This window comes from Panthera tigris, chromosome A2 (genome assembly GCF_018350195.1).
Source record: "Panthera tigris isolate Pti1 chromosome A2, P.tigris_Pti1_mat1.1, whole genome shotgun sequence".
NCBI lineage: Eukaryota > Metazoa > Chordata > Mammalia > Carnivora > Felidae > Panthera > Panthera tigris.
This window is the reverse complement of record NC_056661.1, coordinates 14,400,625-14,419,449: the sequence shown is the minus strand read 5'-3', so window position 1 is coordinate 14,419,449 and position 18,825 is coordinate 14,400,625. Positions and strand designations below refer to the sequence as shown.

At 46.4% G+C, this 18,825-nt stretch overlaps 1 protein-coding gene across 2 annotated transcripts in view; it reads left to right on the top strand.

The window, feature by feature from the left end:
• The window catches only part of SUGP1 (SURP and G-patch domain containing 1), a 31,552-nt gene extending 13,028 nt beyond the window's left edge, over positions 1-18,524 (top strand). For both annotated transcript variants that reach the window (XM_042978691.1, XM_042978690.1), the window contains exons 8-14: positions 7,282-7,637; positions 15,162-15,268; positions 16,147-16,324; positions 16,752-16,858; positions 17,706-17,851; positions 17,933-18,062; positions 18,332-18,524. In XM_042978691.1, coding sequence (XP_042834625.1) covers positions 7,282-7,637; positions 15,162-15,268; positions 16,147-16,324; positions 16,752-16,858; positions 17,706-17,851; positions 17,933-18,062; positions 18,332-18,358 — 1,051 coding nt within the window. In that variant the 3' untranslated portion in view covers positions 18,359-18,524. The remainder of the gene's footprint in view (positions 1-7,281; positions 7,638-15,161; positions 15,269-16,146; positions 16,325-16,751; positions 16,859-17,705; positions 17,852-17,932; positions 18,063-18,331) is intronic.
• The last annotated feature ends 301 nt before the right edge of the window (positions 18,525-18,825 follow it).

Below are 18,825 nucleotides of genomic sequence, written 5' to 3'. Positions count from 1 at the left end.
TGAACTGTGCCTCCAAGGTCACTGGCCACAGTTGTGGAGGGTGCCTAGACACGCCGGGCCAAAGCACACCGGCAGAGGAGGAACATCAGGAAGTGGGGCTGATAGAACCTTGCAGGCTAGTGGAGGGGAGGGCCATGGCTCAGTTACTCGGTGGACCAGAGCATGGAGAAGGCTGCTGGGGAGTTCACGTATCCCTGCATGCTGTACCTGGGCCGTGGTACCCTCGTGGGGGCCGTGGGGTGTTTGGGTCTGGAGTTCAAGAGAGCGGTCTGCCTAGCCTAAAGACCCACCTGAGATCTCCTGACATTATTGTGATACCAGCTGTCACTCTGCACCCCCCAAACCAGCATTGACTTAATAGTCTACTTAAAAGTCTCTGTACCCTTTTTTGTTTTTTAAGCCTCATTTACCTAAGGAGGTTTATTTAAGAAAGATACTTAGTTTACCATCGCTCATCATAAGTAGAGCTGACCGTGAGAATCTACAGCAGGCAAAGTGAGCAAGGTTGTGGATTTCTGTCAAGGCTGCAAGCCCAAGCTCTCTCCTTGGTCAGAGGGGTCCAGGGCCCAGCAGCACTGGCCAGACCTTTCCTCTTGGGTCAGAACTGACAGATGCCCTCAGCGCATGCAGCTCTGGTTCCTCTGTGCTTCATTGGTGTTTGCCCAACTCGTTGGGTTTTACTGTGGTGGAGGCCAGAGGGAAGAAGGGGGCACCAGGGCAAGGGCAGAACCTAGAGTGCCCGGTGGGGAAGTAGCTGAAGGTGAGCAGTGTGATCTGTTTAATCTTTGCATGGAATCAAGTGTGAGGCATCTTCTTTCACCTCCAAATCTAACAGGAGCAGCTCATGTATTTGCCTCTCCTGGCCCTTCCCTGCCCTCCTGATTCCTCGTGTGGGCCAGGCACACACCAGCAAGCTCTGTGTTGTGGGAAACATATCTGTAACAACTGCTCATCTATAAAGAAGCTGGAAACAACCATTCCTTTGACCAGTCATGCCACTTCTGAGATGCTGCCCCAGAAATAATGTTAAGTACATTCTCATCCATAGTCTTAAAAAATGAGTAACACGTTAATGTCCAGCCTCAGTGGGCTAAATTCTTAATAACTGCATCTCCTCAGTGGAATCGCGGCCATCAGAAGGCACGTGGGTGAAGGTTGTAGCAGCGAGCACAGCATCCACCACAAGCCATGTGCCACTCTAACCTGTCACCCAGGTGAGCCACGTTGTTCTTTTCAAAGCCCTGATACTGGCCTCTCCCAAGGGAGGAAATAGGCAAGGAGACCAGTGGGAGGATGTGCTTTCACTACCACTCCATGCCGTTTTAACAGGAAAGCCTTATGTGTCAAGTTAAAAAATCTTTTAAATCAGAATATAGAGGGGCGCCTGGGTGGCTGAGTCTGTTAAGCGTCCGACTTTGGCTCGGGTCATGATCTCACGGTTCGTAGGTTCGAGCCCTGCATTGGGGCTGACAGGTCAGAGCCTGGAGCTTGCTTGCTTCAGATTCTGTGTCTTTCTCTCTTTGCCCCTCCCCAACTCATGCTCTTTCTCAGTCTCAAAAATAAATAAACATTAAAAAAAAAAAAAAAAGAACATAGAAAATAGAATCACGGCACCATTCAGATAAATCTATAGTGAGAAGAAAGACTGGAACGAAAGACACCAACATGTTAAGTTTGATTAACCGAGGGGCAGGTTCGCTCCTACCCAAGGGAATCTTTGCTATACAATCCCCTGCACTCTTGACTGGAGCCCAGGTCAAATGGCGGCTGTTAACTCTACCATCACCACAGACAGACCCACAGGGAGCTCTTGGATGCTGCCTCTGGGGGCAACTTGGAGGAGACTCAGTGCAAACCAGCAGCTGAGGCCAAGTTGGGGCCTGTGAGCCTAGAGAAAACCTACCCTGTCAGGAGCTTCCCACCTGCACCAGTAAGCAAATCCCACAGGTCAGCTTTTCTTAGAGGAACCAAATAGCTTTAAATCTATATCATAGCCTTTCTGGTGCCAAGCATCTTTTTGAAATCCAGCCAGCTGTTCCTTCTGAAAAAGTTTTTGCTTTTGTCTCTTAATTTTTTTTAAGATGTCATTGTTTTAGAGTATCTTTAGGTTCACAGCAAAATTGAAGGGAAGGCACGGAGATTTCTCATATGCTCCTGCACATGCACGGCTTCCCCTCTTATCAACATTTCCCGCCAGAGTTATCTATTTATTTATTTTTATTATTTTATTTATTTTGAGAGAGAGAGAGACCATGCGTGTTGGGAAGGGACTGAGAGAGAGGAAGAAAGAGAATCCCAAGCAGGCTCTGTGCTTTTGGCACTGAGCCCGACGCAGGGCTCAATCTCACAAACTTTGAGGCCATCTGAGCTGAAATCAAGAGTCGGACGTTCAACCAACTGAGTAACCCAGGTGCCCCTGGAGTAGTACATTTCTTACGATTGACAAACCTGTATTGATATAATCACCCAAAGTCCATAGTCTCCATTAGGGTTCACTCTTGGTGTTATACATTCTGTGAATTTAGACAAATGTACAATGACCTGTATCCGTCATTATGGTGTCATACAGAGTATTTTCATTGCCCTGCTATCAGCCATGTTCCGCCTATTTATCCCCTCTTCCTCCTGGCAACCACTAATCTTTTTACTGACTCCATAGTTTGTCCTTTTCAAAATGTTATATAATTGGAGTTGTATAGTATGTAGTCTTTTCAGATAGTCTTCCTTTACTTAGTAACATGCATTTAAGATTTAGTCCTCCGTGGTTTTGTATGGCTTGACAGTTCATTTCTTTTTACCACTGAGTAATATTCCACTGTCTGGATGTACCACAGTTTGTTTGTCCATTCAGCTACTGCAGGACATCTTGGTTGCTTCCAAGTTTTGGTAATTGTGAAGAACGCTGCTGTAAACGTCTGTGTGCAGGTTTTTGGGTGGACGTAAGTTTTCAACTCTTGGGTAAATACCAAGAAACGTGATTGCTAGAGTGTATGGTATGTTTGATTTTGTGGGAAACTGCCAAACTGTCTTCCAGAGTGGCTGTATCGTTTGCATTTTTCCCAGCAGTGAGTGAGAGTTCCTGTTGCTCCACATGCTTGCCAACATTTGATGTTCCCAGTGTTTTGGATTTGGGCCGTTCTAATAATGTGTAGTGGTCTCTGAGTGTTTTTTAATTTGCATTTCCCTGATGACCTAGGATGCAGAACATCTTTTCATATGCTTATTTGCCCTCTGTATATGTCCTTTGGTGAAGTGTCTGTTAAAATTATTGGTCCGTTTTTTTTAAGTGGGTTGTTTTCTTACTGGGTTTTTTTTTTTAATGTTTATTTTTGGGGTGCCTGGGTGGCTTGGTCGGTTGAGCGTCTGACTTTGGCTCAGGTCATGATCTCACAGTTCGTGGGTTCAAGCCCTGTGTCGGGCTCTGTGCTGACAGCTCGGAGCCTGGAGCCTGTTTCGGATTCTGTCTCCCTCCCTCTCTGCCCCTCTCCAGCTTGCGCTCTGTCTCTCAAAAATAAACATTTAAAAAAAAAATGCTTAGTTTTGAGTGAGAGCACAGGCAGGGGAGGGGCAACGAGAGAAAGGGAGACACAGAAAACGAAGCAGGCGTCAGGCTCTGAGCTTTCAGTGCAAAGCCCAATGCGGAACTCGAACTCACAAACTGAGATCATGATCTGAGCCAAAGTTGGATGCTTAACCAACTGAGGTACCCGAGCGCCCCAGTTTTCTTATTGTGAGTTGTAAGAGTTCTTTATATAATTTGTCTCATAGTCCTTTATCGGATGTGTCTTTTGCGAGTATTGTCTCCCAGTCAGTGGTGTATCTTCTCTTGATAACTGTCTTTTGCAGAGCAGAAGTTTTAATGAAGTCCAGCTTATGAATTTCTTTCATGATTATGACTTTAGCATATTTAAAAAGTCATTGCCATCCATGAGGTCATCTAGGTTTTTGCCTGTATTATCTTCTAGGGGTTTTATAGCCTTACATCATAAGTCTATGATCCATTTTTAGTTAATTTTTGTGAAGGGTAAGAGGTCTGTGTCTAGATGCATTTTGTTTTGGGTTTTTTGGGGTTTTTTTTTGCATGTGGATGTCCAATTCCTCAGTATCATTTGTTGAAAAGAATATCATTGCCTCATTGGACTGTCTTTGCTCCTTTGTCAAAGATCAGTTGACCATGTTTATATGGGTTTATTTCTGGGCCCTTCTTCATCTGTTCTGTTGATCTATTTGTCTGTTATTTCATTGATACCACACTGCCTTGATATGACAGTAAGCCTTTAGGTCTGGTAGTGTCAGTTTTCCAACTTTGTTCTTGTTACAATATTGTGTTGGATATTCTGGGTCTTTTGTCTCCATGTAAGCTTTAGAATCAATTTGTCAATACCTACAAAATAACTTGTTGGGATTTGGACTCAGATTGCATCGAACCTATCAATCAAATTGGAAAGAACTAATATTTTGACGATATTGAGTCAAGGAATATGTCTCCACTTATTTAGTTCTTGGAATTCATTCTTCAGAGTTTTCTAGTTTTCATCATATATAATTTGTACATATTTTGTAGACTTACACCTAAGTACTTCATTTTTTTGTGTACTATTGTAAATGGTATTGTGCTTTTAATTTCAAATCCACTTGTTCATTGCTGGTGTATAGGAAAGCACCAGCTTTGTATATTAACCTTGTATCCTGCAGCCTTATTACAATTACTTATTCTTGGAGTTTTAAAATTTTTTTCTCTTAGAGGAAAAAAAAAAATTTTTTTTTAATGTTTATATTTGAGAGAGAGTGTGTATGCACACACGAGCGGGAAAGGTGCAGAGTGAGAGGGAGAGACAGAATCCCAAGCAGGCTCCACTCTGTCATCACAGAACCCTATGTGGGGCTCAATCCCACGAATCGTGAGATCATGACCCGCGCCAAAATCTAGAGTCGGATGCCCAACCAACTGAGCCACTCAGGTACCCAGAGAGAGAATCTTAAACGGGATCCGTGCTTAGTGCAGAGCCCAGTGAGACTCAATCCCATGACCCTGGGATCATGTCCTGAACCAAAATCAGGTGTCAGACGATTAACTGAGTGAGCCAGCCAGACTGTCCAGTTCCAACAGTTTTTTAATCTATTTTTTCTACACAGATGATGTTACTTGAAAATCGTTTTATTTCTTCTTTCTCAGTTGGTATATCTGCTGTTCGCATTAGCTAAGACTTCTGGTACAGCGTTGAAAACATTAGGGTGGGATATTCTGGCCTTGTTCCTAAGTAGGGAAACTTCTAGTTTCTCACTATTAAGTATGATGCTAGCTATAGGTTTTTTGTAGACACTCTTTATCAAATTGAGAAAGTTCTCTTATGTTTCTAGTTTACTGAGTGTTTTTATCACTAATGGGTGTTGGGTTTGGTCAGAGGCTTTTTCTGCAGCTGTTGATATGATCATGTTAAGCCAGCTTTGCATGCCTGGAATAAATCCCACTTGGTTGTGATGTGTACTTTTTTAAAAATTTTCAAAAATTTTTCATTTGAGATACGGCTGACACATAATACCTAGTTTTAGGTGTCCAATATAGTCATTTGACAATTATATGCATTACAAAATGGTCACTGCGAGAGGTGTAGTTACCATGTGTTACCACACAAAGTTATTACAATGTTATTGACTATATTTCTTATGCTGTATTTTTCACCCCCCTTGACTTATAACTAGAAGTTTGTATCTCTTCATCATTTTCACCTATTTCGCCTGTCCCCCCCATCCCCCTGTAATTCTTACACATTTGTAGATTCAGTCTGCTAATATTTGGTTGAGGATTTTTATATCTGTGTTCATTAGAGATATTGATCTGTAGTTTTCTTACAAAATCTTTGGTTTTGGTATTAGGGTAATTGGATAAGTTAAGTATTCTCTGTTTCTGTCCTGTGAAAGGGATTGTAGAGAATTGATATAATTTCTTCCTTAAATGTTTGGTATTTTCGTCAGTGAACTGCTCTAGGTCTGGTGCTTTCTGTTTTTGAAAGGTTCTTACTCAATTTCTTTTCTTTTCTTTTTTTAAAAGATTTTATTTTTAATCCCTACGCCCAACGTGGGGCTTGAACTCACAACCCCTAGATCGAGAGTCTCATGCTCTACCAACTGAATAGCCAGGGGTGCTCCACTCAATCTCTTTAATAGAAGTAGATCTGTTCACATTGTGTATTTCTGGGGTGAAGAAGTATGAAGGAGTACAAAGGAGATGCCACCATCTCCCCATCCTTCTATGCCACCTTAGGTACCAGTGTTAGCACGGCTGGGATCCTTCTACCCCTTCCTGGCTCTCATGGAGACACATAGAAACAGTCTTTGGGGTTTCTTTCTGCTATCATTCTTTTGTATGAAAAGAATTTACAGCATCCTGAAGCCTCCCCACTGCTTTATAGCACAGTATTATGCTGCAACCAGAACCTCCAGGTTCATGAGTGCAGGTCTAGCCCCTCTTGTTGAGACCTGTGTAGCCCATGCTATACACAGATTTTGCTGTGTGGAACTGAGCTGTGACTCTTCCCTCTGTTGTGGGCCCCAGAATTGGGACTGTCAGCTCAGGACCTGCATAATTGAGAGATGCTGGTCAGGTGCAGAGGGAGCTGTAGTTTCTGCCTGCTTCACACTTGGGACTGGGGTTAGTGGCGGGGGTGGGAGGGGGGACCAAGAGGACGCTCCGCTTCCAGTGAGGTGGGGGCTTTTGCCCTTCAGTTGGAGTGCAGTCCCTATCCATTCCGAGTTTTGTTTTGGCTCCATTTGCTATTGATGCCTCTCAAGGATACATCAGAGAGAAGCACAGATGTGCCAAGCTGTCAGGTTTGGGACGGATCTTGCCTTTCCAACACCAGGTGTCTCTCCCAACTCAGGATTTCTTGAAGGCACCAGTGTGCTCATCTAGAGCAGCAGGGGAGGAAGCCCTACAGAGCCTGGGGAAGGTCTGAGAGAACCCGCCCCTTTTTTTTGAAACGGGATCAATTATGTTGTGATGGGTGTCTGACAGCGCTGGCATAGGGACTTTGACCAGTGCTCATAGGAGTGGCATGGTGACAAGCTCTGAGTATGTCACACTGTTCCTCAAGCTTGGGCTCCCGGAGCCAGCAGCCACTAAAGCCTGGCAGTGCAGGAGGTCATGGTGGAGACCTCAATCCTCAAGCCATAACCCTGGCTAACCTGAGCACGTGTGCACGAGGCCCAAGCTGCTCCTGCCCAGAATCAGGCAGGGAGCTTGGGCCCAGCTGATGGTGTGCCCCCCACTCTCCTTTGCAGCTTTCTATACGAACCCAACAGCCAAGGGTACAAATACTACCGCCAGAAGCTGGAGGAGTTCCGGAAAGCTAAGGCTGGCCCCACAGGCACTCTCATGGCACCCGACCTCAGCCTGAAACGCAAATCCCCTCCTGAGACCCCATCAGGGTCCTTACCCCCAGCTGCTGCCTGCCCTGCCTCATCTGCCCCCTCGCCTGCAGTCACCCCAGCTCCAACCATCCCTGGGAAGCCGGCCACCACAGCCACCGTGAAAAAGAAGCGAAAGAGCCGGTGGGGGCCTGAAGAGGACAAAGTGGAACTCCCGCCCGCCGAGCTGGTACAGAGGGATGTAGACGCCTCTCCCTCACCTCTGTCAGGTGGGCTGACCCCCTTTCCCCTCCTCTGTCAGGATAGTCTGGCTTTTTTCACTGAGCAGAATGTTTCCAAGATTCATCTGTGTTCTAGCATAGCATGTGTCAGTTCGTTCCTTCTTATGACTGAGTAATATTCCATTTTATGGCTGGACCGCACTTTATCCATTCATCGGTTGATGGACACATGGGTTTCCACCTTTTGGCAGCTGTGAATAGTGCTGCTGTGAACTTTGGTCTGCAAGTGCCATTTGAATCCGTGATTCGATTCTCTTGGGTCCATACCTAGGAGTGGAATCACTGGACCATATCGTAATTCTCTTTAACTCTTTGAAGGTCCACCAAACTATTTTCTGTAGCAAGTACACCATTTTCTGTTTCTACCAACCGTGCACAGCCTTCCCGTTTCTCCACATCTTTGCCTTTTTATGATAGCCGTCCTAGTAGGTATAAAGTGGAATCACGTTGTAGTTTTGAATCACATTTCCCTAATGTCTGATGGTGTTGATCATCTTTTCATGTACTAATTGGTCATTTGTATAGCTTATTTGGAGAAACGTCTGTTTTAGTCCTTTGCCCACTTTTAAATTGGCATGTCTTTTTGTTCTTAAGTTGTACGGATTCTTTATATATTCTGCATATTAACCCCCTATTCAAATACATGGTTTGCAAATGCATCCTCTCATTCTGTGGATTGTCTTTTTATCCCTCGATAGTGTCCTTTGATGCACAGAAGTTTTAAATTTTGACAGAGTTCAGTTTATTTTTCCCTTTGTTGCCTGTGCTTTTGGTTTCATTTGTGAAACCAAAGCTAAATTCAAGGTCACGAAGATTTGCCCCTATGTTCTGGGTTTTTTTATGTTTTGGAACTCTGATTTATTTTGAGGTAATTTTTATATATGATATAAGCTAAGGATCCAACTTTATTCTTTTGCATGTGGAGATCCAGTGTTGCAGCACCATTTGTTGAAGAGGCTTTTCTTTCCCCATTGAATGGTCTTGACACCCTTGTCAAAACTCAATTGTCCAGAGATGTAAGGGTTTATTTCTGGGCTCTGTATTCTATTATACTGGTTTGTATGTCTATGCTTAGATCAGTACCAACTATTTTGATTATCGTAGCTTTGTAGTAAGTTTTGAAATTGGGAGTGTGAATCTTCCAACTTTGTTCTTTTTCAAGCTTTGGCTATTGAAGGTCTTGAATTTTCAGATGTGCTTTTCCATTTCGTAAAAACAATTGGAATTTTGATAGAGACTGTACTGAGTCTGTAGATTGCTTTGGACAGTATGGACACATTAACAGTATTTAAGTCTTTCTTACAACAAATACACCACCACCAACAACAACCAGTCTTCCAGTCTGTGCACACAAGATGTCTTTCCATGGACTTAGGTCTTTGTTAATTTTTCGCCATGTTTTGTAGTTTTCATTGTATGTGTCTTATACCCCCTTAGTTAACTTTATTCCTAAGTGATTTACTTTTTTAATGCCTTTTAAACAATTGCTTTTAAAATTTTCTTTTAGGATTATTTGTTGCTAATGTATAGAAATACAACTGATTTTTTTTGCATGTTGACGTTGGATCCTTCAGCTTTCCTGAATTCATTTATTAGCATTGACAATCTTTTCATGGATTTTTTAGGTTTTCCTGTGTATAATTATGATCATGTCATCTACAAATAGAGATCATTTTACTTCTTCCTTTCCAAGTGGGATCCCTCTTATTATTTCTTTTTCTTGCCTAATTGCTAGAACTTCTAGTTAGCACTTCTAGTACTATTTGAATAGAGGTGGGAATAATGGGCATCCTTACCTTGTTTTGATCTGAGGGGTAATGACTTTAGCCTTTCACTATTGAGTGTAATGTTAGCTGTGTTTTTTGTTTTTTGTTTTTAAGTTTATTTATTTATTTTGAGATAGAGAATGAGCTGGGCGAGGGGCAGAAAGAGAATTTCAAACAGGCTCCAAGCTGTCAGCACAGAGCCCAACACAGGGCTCAAACCCTTAAAACCGTGAGGTTATGACCTAAGCCAAAACCAAGAGTTGGACGCCCAACCAACTGACCCACCCAGGTGCCCCTAGCTATGTGTTTTTTATATGTGACCTTTATCATGTTGAGGAAGTTCCTTTCTGTTCCTAGTTTATTTAATGTTTTTATCATGGAGGTGTGTTAGATTTTGTCACATGCTTTTTCTGCATCAATTGAAATGATTGGATTTTTTTTTTTCCTTTAGTCTGCTAACGCGTGTTTCACTGGTTAATTTTTTTATATTGAACCATGCGATATTGTGGTTTATAAGAAATACCTATTTGACCATTCAGGTGACCAAAGTAATATTTCTCATATGTGTTTGGCCTTTGTTCACAGTTCCTGGCTCACAGTTCTCCCAAAACTCTTGGAATTTCCTGAGTGATAAGAGCAATGGGAGCATCTTTTGTTGTATTATTTGGTCTCCGTCCTCAGTTCATGAAAATGCTTCAGAGCCATAAAGGTGAAATGGGTGTCTTGTTATTAATAAGCCCCTTTCTACCACAACTGGATTTTATGTTACTGAGGTGACTTTTGGAAAGCACCTAAGGATCGGGGCTGGTTGCCAGGGGAACCAACCATAAGTAAAAGGTTGGAACATTTAGTCCCACCACCCCCTGATATCCAGGGAGGGTAAAGGGGCTGGAGGTTGAATTGATCAGCGGCTAATGATTTCATCAATCATGCCTATGCAGTGAGGCCTCCATAAAAAACCCAAAAGACAGGGTTCAGAGAGTTTCCAGGTTGATGAACACATGGAGGTTCAGAGACAGTGGCATGCTCAGTGGCATAGAAGCTCTGGGCACTTGCCCCATACCTTGCCCTTCCCCATACCTTGTTTTTTCCACCTGGCTTTCCTAACTTACATCCTTTTATGACATATAAGTAAAGCAATAATCTTGTAAGTAAAGTGTTCTCTGAGTTCTATGAGCCACTCTAGCAAATTAATTGAATCCAGAGAGGGGATTGTGGGAACCTCTGATCTACAGCCAGTTAGAAGCATAGGTGATGACTTGGGCTTGCAGTTGGCATCTAAAGTTGATGGGGGAGGGAGGAGCAGTCTTGTAAGACTGACCCCTTAACCCATGAAATCTGATGCTACCTCCTGGTAGATAGTGATAGAACTGAACTAAACTACAGGACACCCAGCAGGTGTCTGAGAATTGCTTGTTGGTGTGGGGAACCCTCTCCTCTCCCCCCCGCCCCCCACCCCGACCATACACACATTTGGAATTGGTATCAGAACTATTTAAACCACCTTTGCACTTCTGTGATAAATCCCACTTGGTCATGGTGCATAATCCTTTTACCATGTGATTGTATTCAGTTTGCTGGTATTTTGTTGTGTCTGTCTGCATCTATATTCATAAGGAATATTGGTCTCTAGTTTTCTTGTGGTGTTTTTGTCTGCTTTTGGTATCAGGGTAATAGTAGTGTTTTGAAATGAGTTAGGAAATGTTCCCTTCAATTTTTTGGAAGAGTTTGAGAAGAATTAGCACGAGTTATTCTTTTAAATGTCTGGTAGAATTCACCAGTAACACCATCTGGTTCAGGGCTTTTCTTTGTTGGGAGGTATTTTGTGTGTGTGTGTGTGTGTGTGTGTGTGTGTGTGTGTGTGTGTGTGTGTTAGAGATTTATTTATTTTTGGGAGAGAGAGTGCAAGCAGGGAAGGGGCAGAGAGAGAGAGAGGGACAGAAGATCTGAAGCAGACTCTGCACTGACAGCAGTGGGCCTGATGCAGGGCTTGAACTCATGAACCTCAAGATCATGACCTAAGCTGAAGTCGGATGCTCAACCAACTGAGCCACCCAGGCGCCCCAATGAGAAGTTATTGGTTGCTGATTCAATCTCCTTGTTTTAAGTCTATTCAGATTTTCTATTTCTTCTTGAGCTAGTTTTGGTAATTTACGGGTTTCTAGGAATTGGTTCACTTCATCTAGGTTATCCAACTTGTTGGCTTCTAGGTGTTCATAGTATTCTTTTACAATCCCTTTTTATTTCTATAAAATCATTAGTAATATTCCCTCCCTCTTTGATTTCTGATTTTCGTGAGTTTTTTCTCTTTTTTCTTAGGTAATCTGTCTAAAGGTATGTCATTTTGTTCATCTTTTAAAAAAAAAAACAACTTTTGATTCTATGGATTTACTCTACCATATTTCTTCTTCTTTTTCTTCTTTCTTCTTCTTCTTCTTCTTCTTCTTCTTGTTCTTGTTCTTGTTCTTTTTGTTTTTATTTTTGAGAGAGCGAGCATGTGTATGCTTGCGAGCAGGAGAGGGGCAGAGAGAAAGGGGAGAGAGGATCTGAAGGGGGCTCTGCACTGACACCAGAGAGCACGATGTGGGGGTCGAACTCACAAACCTGGAGATGATGACCTGAGCCAGAGTTGGATGCTTACTGACTGAGCCATCCAGGTGCCCCATCTGTACCATATTTATATTTCCTATTTCCTGTATCTTCATTCTAATCTTCATTTCCTTCCCTCTGCTAGCTCTGGAATTAGTTTGCTTTTCCTTTTCTAGTTCTTTAAGGTGGACAGTTAGGTTATTAATTGGAGATCTTTTAAGTTTATGTATTTTTTGAGATAGAGCACAGGCAGGGGAGGGGCAGAGAGAGAGAGAGAGAGACACAGACACGCAGGGCTCGAACTCACAAATCATGAGATCATGACCTGAATGGAAGACAGACGCTAAACTGACTGAGCCACGCATGTGCCCCTCATCTTATTTTCTAATCTTTCTTGGTGACTTCCTCTTTGATCTGTTGATTGTTTAAGAGTGTGTTGTTCAATTTCCACATATTTGTGAGTTTATCAGTTTTCCTTCTGTTAATGATTTCTAGCTTGATTCCATTGTGATCAGAAAAGATACTTTGTGATTTCGGTCTTTTAAAATGTATTGAAACTCATTTCGTAGTCTAAATGTAATCTTTCCTAGAGAATGTTTTATGTGCACACAAGAAGACTGTATTCTGCCATTGCTGGATTGCACGTTCTGTATACATCTGTTAGGCATCGCTGGTGTAGTGTTTAATCTTCTATAATCTTCTATATCCTTATTGATATGAAAAATGGGGTATTGACATCTCTAGTTACTATTGTTGAACTGTCCATTTCTCCCTTCAATTTTGTCAATTTTTGCTTCATATATCATGAGGCTCTTTTGTTAGGTAGGGTGTGGGGGGATGTCTTTTTTTGAGAGTGCGCACACATGCAAGTGGGGGAGAGGGACAGAATCTTTTTTTTTTTTTTTAATATTTATTTATTTTTGGGAGAGCGCAAGTGAGGGAGGAGCAGAGAGCGGGCTGACAGGCTGACAGCAGTGAGCCCAATGTGGGGCTCAAACCCACAAACCAAGATCATGACCTGACCCGAAGTCAGACACTCAACCAAGCCACCCAGGTGCGGAGAGGGAGAGAGAATGAGAATGAATGAATGAATGAATCAATCAATCAATCAATCTTAAGCAGGCTCCACGCTCAGTGAGATCCTACATCCCTGGGATCATGACCTGAGCCAAAATCAAGAGTCAAATGCTCAACAGACTGAGCCACCCAAGCGCCTCAAGTTCTATCTTCTTTCTGTTTTACATTTTTTATCAATATAGAACATCCTTCTTTTTCTCTTGTAACCTTTTTGGACCGGAAGTCTATTTTGTCTGATGCTAGTATGGCCACCCCAGCTCTCTCAGTTGCTATTTGTATGAAATACATTTTTCCATCCTTTCACTTTCAACTTATTTGTGACTTCGTATCTAAGGCAAGTGCCTTGTACACAGCATGTAGATCAATCCTGCTATCTCCCTTAAGCTTTAAAGTACTTGGATTCATTCTTGTCATAGAAAGCTCAAGAAATGCATGATGATAAGCACCATAATTGCCACAGTTTTGCACAATCAACTGCAACATCTGCCTCCTTGACAGTTTCAGAGATGGCCAACATGTGGTCTTGTTTCTCATTTTCTATCACAAAGCGGCCAGTAGAGTGGGGGAGTTTGTTGTCATCACATTCTGCAGGTGATAATCGGTGACTGAGAGAGGCTATCTTACGGCATCTGTCTCACTGCCCTCCACACAGCCTGCCCTGCACACAGAACCGTCTCAACCTCCCTCACCCCTGAACACACAGATACATAGAGGAGTCATATGTGCTCTGGTGCTGACATCTATGTTTATTTCATTTATGATGGACCAAGAGGGAAGACAGCTTACCCAAGTCACATGGCTAGCCTGTTGGCCTTTCCCATCCAGTTCTGGAGGTTGTCTGTTCAGTGCTTCCCTTGTCCAAGGAGAAAAGCTAGTGAAGATTCTAGTACTCAGTGTGGTTCCAGGTAGCATCTCTGCCTAGGGTCAGATTGCTGTCAAATGCCGAACTCAGGTGCCCCCCTATAACGAAGGGTGCTCTGCCTTGAGTCTTGTTCTGATGTGTGCGTGCCACAGTTCTGAAACCATGTCCTTGAGGTCTGGCCCCAGCTCCCAGCTGGTGAGGAGGCCTCCCCTGTCTAGTGCACAGGCTCCGAAGTCTCATATCCAGGTTTAGGTCCCACTGGCCTGTGTCCCTGGGAGGGTGTGAACAGCCCCCACCCGCTTGCTTGCTGGTAAAGTGACTGGAGGAGGGGGACTTTGGGTACATTTCAGGCACACAGCAGGCTGCTCAGACCTTGACTCCCTTGCCCTCTCCACAGGGCTCCCACACAGACCTTCCAGGAGGTATTGGGGAATAAACATGGGCTCAAGAAGCACTTGTGAGTGGGTCTTGCAGGTGAAGCCCCAGCCCTGGTGAGCTAGGAGAATCTGGCTCTTTGCACATACCAGAAGGGCCTCTATATCCCCCTCTGCCCAGCTTCTCCTCCCCCAGGAAGCCACCGCCTGAGGGGTGGTTGTTTCCGCCACCCAGATGGGGCTGTCACAGCATCTTCATGTGGATTAGTGTTGCTGGCTCCAGCCAAGCTCCAAAGCTGATGCCAAATTAAATGTCAGTTGCTTTGAGGATGGTCGGCTGCTTCCCCAGAAGGAGCTAACAGAGCTATACACAGAGCTGAGTCTTATGCCAGACTCTTAAACCCTCGTGTGTCTACACTGGGTGTCTGTTCCCTGCAGGGCTTATCTCTAAGAGTCAGTGTGTGAATGCACACACACACACACGGGCACATGTTTATCTCTCCTCTCCTGTCTTTGCCTTTGCAAAGTCCCCCTCATGTCACCCATTAGATATGTGACCTTGAGGGAGGCCCTGGACCTCTAAATTCTGATGTCATCATCTACACGTAGGGGTATAGCGCCTGCCTGGAGAGGTCACGTGAGGGTGACACTAGATGCACGTGACGGCACGGTGAGGCCCCTGGGATCATCACGTGACACAGGATACCAACTGTTGTGATGTGAAGGCCTTGTGCCATGTGCGCTAAGTGCCTCAGATGTCGTCAGCGCATGGACGCTGTACCACATGCAGGAGCAGGTCTGGACCTGTCCATCTGTTGTTGATCAGCCTGTGTCTTATTTCCAGTTCAGGACCTCAAGGGGCTTGGCTATGAGAAAGGGAAGCCTGTAGGTCTGGTGGGTGTCACAGAGCTGTCAGATGCCCAGAAGAAGCAGCTAAAGGAGCAACAGGAGGTAAGTCTGTGTGGCATAGAGCAGGCAGGCTCCAAAGGGGCTAATGGAGTATTGTCCCCCCACCTCACCTCACAGGACAGTGGTCATGTTCTATTCTTTCTGAGCCTCCCTGTGCTGGGTGGATCCCACCATCAGTGGAGAGGTTCTTGGATAGGCACGCCCTTGTCAACGGCATTTCACCCCCCAAAGGCCCTTCCCAGCCTACAATTGGACCCAGAGCTCAGTCCTCACACTGCCCGGGCAGCCCCTGAGGCTGATGCTCCACAACTACTCCCCGACATGCTCGTGGGCTGTTCCTGACTAGGTAGTCTCCATTTTAAGCTCTCCTTCCAGTGCCCTCCAACATCCAGTACAGGACAGGCCTGGCTAGCACTGGGCGCCCTGAACGATGTGACAAATGCTCAGTTAGTGTTGCCTGTGTTGGGATGAGGGCTGGCTTGGCAGGGAGCTCTATGGCCAGGGGCTTAGCCTCTGCTGCTTTCCTGGGGAACTACAGGCACACCCTTGGTCCTTAGGGACAGCTCACCCTTGTCACCTCCTCCAGCCTGACGGCCCCGTCACATCTCCTTCAACCCTTCCGTGATCAGAGGCTTGCGGTGCCCTCATTTGGTCCACAGCAAGGGTGCCCAGGATGTGCTGGGTTCGGGCCAGATACCAGACTGGGTGAGGCAGAGAGGACTCCTCCCTGCTGAAAACAGGGCATGGCCTGGTACAGGACTTTGTCTTGAGTGCTTGCTCCAAGCCCTGCTCACGTGCCGGCCCAGGGAGGGCAGAAAGTGGGAAGGGTGAGGGGGCCTGACCTGCATAGGGAAGGCCAGGGGGTTGGCCTCCTGCACGTGTGGTATACTGCCTTGCTCACTGGCATGTGCTGCCCGCAGATGCAGCAGATGTATGACATGATCATGCAGCACAAGCGTGCGATGCAGGACATGCAGCTGTTGTGGGAGAAGGCGCTGCAGCAGCACCAGCATGGCTACGACAGCGACGAGGAGGTAGACAGCGAGCTGGGCACCTGGGAACACCAGCTGCGGCGCATGGAGATGGACAAGACTCGGGGTGAGCCAAAGCGCACGTTGCAGGTGGGGCACGGTACCTAGCTGAGGCCTTGCCCTGAGGGTACTGCAGGCTCAGGAGGCCACACTCACCTGCCCGGGGAGGCACCTGGAGACACCACACTGGGGCCTTAAACCACCTGCCCAACCTGTAAGGCCTTGGGCAAGAGATTCAGCTCCTCTGCGCCTCAGGTTCCTCAGAGGAAAAAGAAATGGTTCTTTGTGAGTGTTCACTGCTGTCTGAACATGGCACTTAGCAGGGCTGCCTGGAGCAGCAGGGGTTTGGGTCAGGGTCTCAACCATCTGCCTCATTCCCCCATAGCCCCAGACTCCCCTCCCCACACAAGACTCATACCTGTGCTGTGGGACCACCCAGCCCACTCCCTGACTTCTTCCTTGTCTCCTCTCACCTTTCCCTCCTCTACGGGCAGAATGGGCCGAGCAGCTGACAAAGATGGGCCGTGGCAAGCACTTTATTGGAGACTTCCTGCCACCAGATGAGCTGGAGAAGTTCATGGAAACCTTCAAGGCCCTGAAGGTGAGCTGGGAGCATCCCTAGGCACCAGCCCCTGCTGTAGGCCTGTCTAGCAGGCAGCCCTTCGAGTGTTCCAGCCCCTCCTGTTAGCATCACGAGGCAGGCGCCTGAGGCAGCCTCCAGGCCCCCCTCATTCACAGGAGGAGCTGGGCCCTCTTGCCTCAGGAGGCATCTGTTTATGATAGACACCGTCTGTGAAGGGAATTAGCAAATAACAGCTCAGCTGCCGCTTTAGAAACATTTCCCAGGGCTTCAGGGAAATTCTGCTTTCAGTGGAGCCAATTAAGTGCAGTTTACAGGCAAAGCGTTTCTCAGGCAGAAGTCCCCAAGGACTGGGTTCTCCAGAACAAGAACTTCACATTCCTCCCATGCTGTTCTCATGCTCGTGAGGAGAGACAGCTGATGGGACACATCCCATGCCCTCTTTTGGGGGATTTTTGTAAAGCCGCTTTTGTACCGCATGACCTCATCAACAAGGCAGGCACCTTATTGACCACATGTTTTAGCATTCTGTGTAATGAATTGCCCTTAGAACACAGGGCTTTTTGTTGCTAATGAACCATTAATTTTTCCTGTGGTGGGTGAGGCCTGTGTGACCCATCACCTTGCCCTCTTTGACTTGGCCACCAGGCAGCTTGGTACAAAGTCTGGCCCTGGGGACCCTGAGAAAGAGCATCTTGGTCTGTTCTCAAGGAACCTGATCTGGTGCAGAGGAGGCAGATGGGCAGGTGGTCCCAGCAGCCAGCGAGGTTGTTGTGGGCAGTGCGGTGGGTGGAGGCTGTTCAAGCCAGGGCTGGGACCTGGGACAGTTGTAGCCCTGGTAGATGACAGCCAACTCCTTGCCCTGCAGGAGGGCCGAGAGCCTGACTACTCCGAGTACAAGGAGTTCAAACTGACGGTGGAGAACATTGGCTATCAGATGCTGATGAAAATGGGCTGGAAGGAGGGCGACGGGCTGGGTTCAGAGGGCCAGGGCATCAAGAACCCGGTCAACAAGTGAGTGTACACTCCCCCTACCACCCTTCTGCCGGCACTGGCCTGGCCCCCTGCTTACTCTGCCCTGTCATTCCCCTGCAGAGGCACCACCACAGTAGATGGAGCCGGCTTTGGCATCGACCGGCCAGCAGAGCTCTCCAAGGAGGATGACGAGTATGAGGCCTTTCGCAAGAGGATGATGCTGGCCTACCGCTTCCGACCTAACCCCCTGGTGCGTGTGTCCCCAGCCTCCCACACGGCTTCTGGCTGGGCTCTCCAGAATCTCCACAGGGGGGTGGCAGTGCTGGTAACAGAGCTTCCCCTCCTTCCCCAGTCTAGCTAGGCAATGTCTCACCAGCACCTCTACACCTTTCCACCTGCCCTCCCCTCTGAGCTCTGGTGAGCTCAGTAGTCCCTAGAAGGTTCTGGGCAGGAGGAATGGCTGTCTTTAGCATTCACCCCCTCCCCTTCTCCCCATTTTATCTTATTTGCCTCCTACAGAACAACCCCAGACGGCCTTACTACTGAGTATTCCAGAAAAACACACGAACGTATTTTCCAAACGACCGACCGTCCCTGGACTGTGGAATGTTCCGGCCTGCATTTCTGCCTGCCCTTCCCATCGTCTCGAGTGTCGTGCCGTGTATTAAAAGTTCCAGCGCTTGCCCACCATGGCAGCCTGGTTTTGCCATCACCAGAATCCACTCCTGTTTCCTTAGCTGCAGGGCTGGGCTGGGCAGATGGGCTGGGGTCCTGCTGGGAAGGTTCCCTAGTGCTTGAAGAATCTGAGGAAACCACCTAGACCCTGTCTGCCTGTGGCCTCCCTCCCCCGACCCCATCATCCTGGGTTAGAGTTGAGGGGAGCGTCCATGGACCTCCTGAGTGGGACTGGTGGCTGGCCAAACAAGAGCTGGCTGCACCTGGACCAGAGACATCAGGGGCATCCCAGTGTAGCACTGTGCTGCAGGAGGACGTTGGAAGGGGTCCCTAGACAG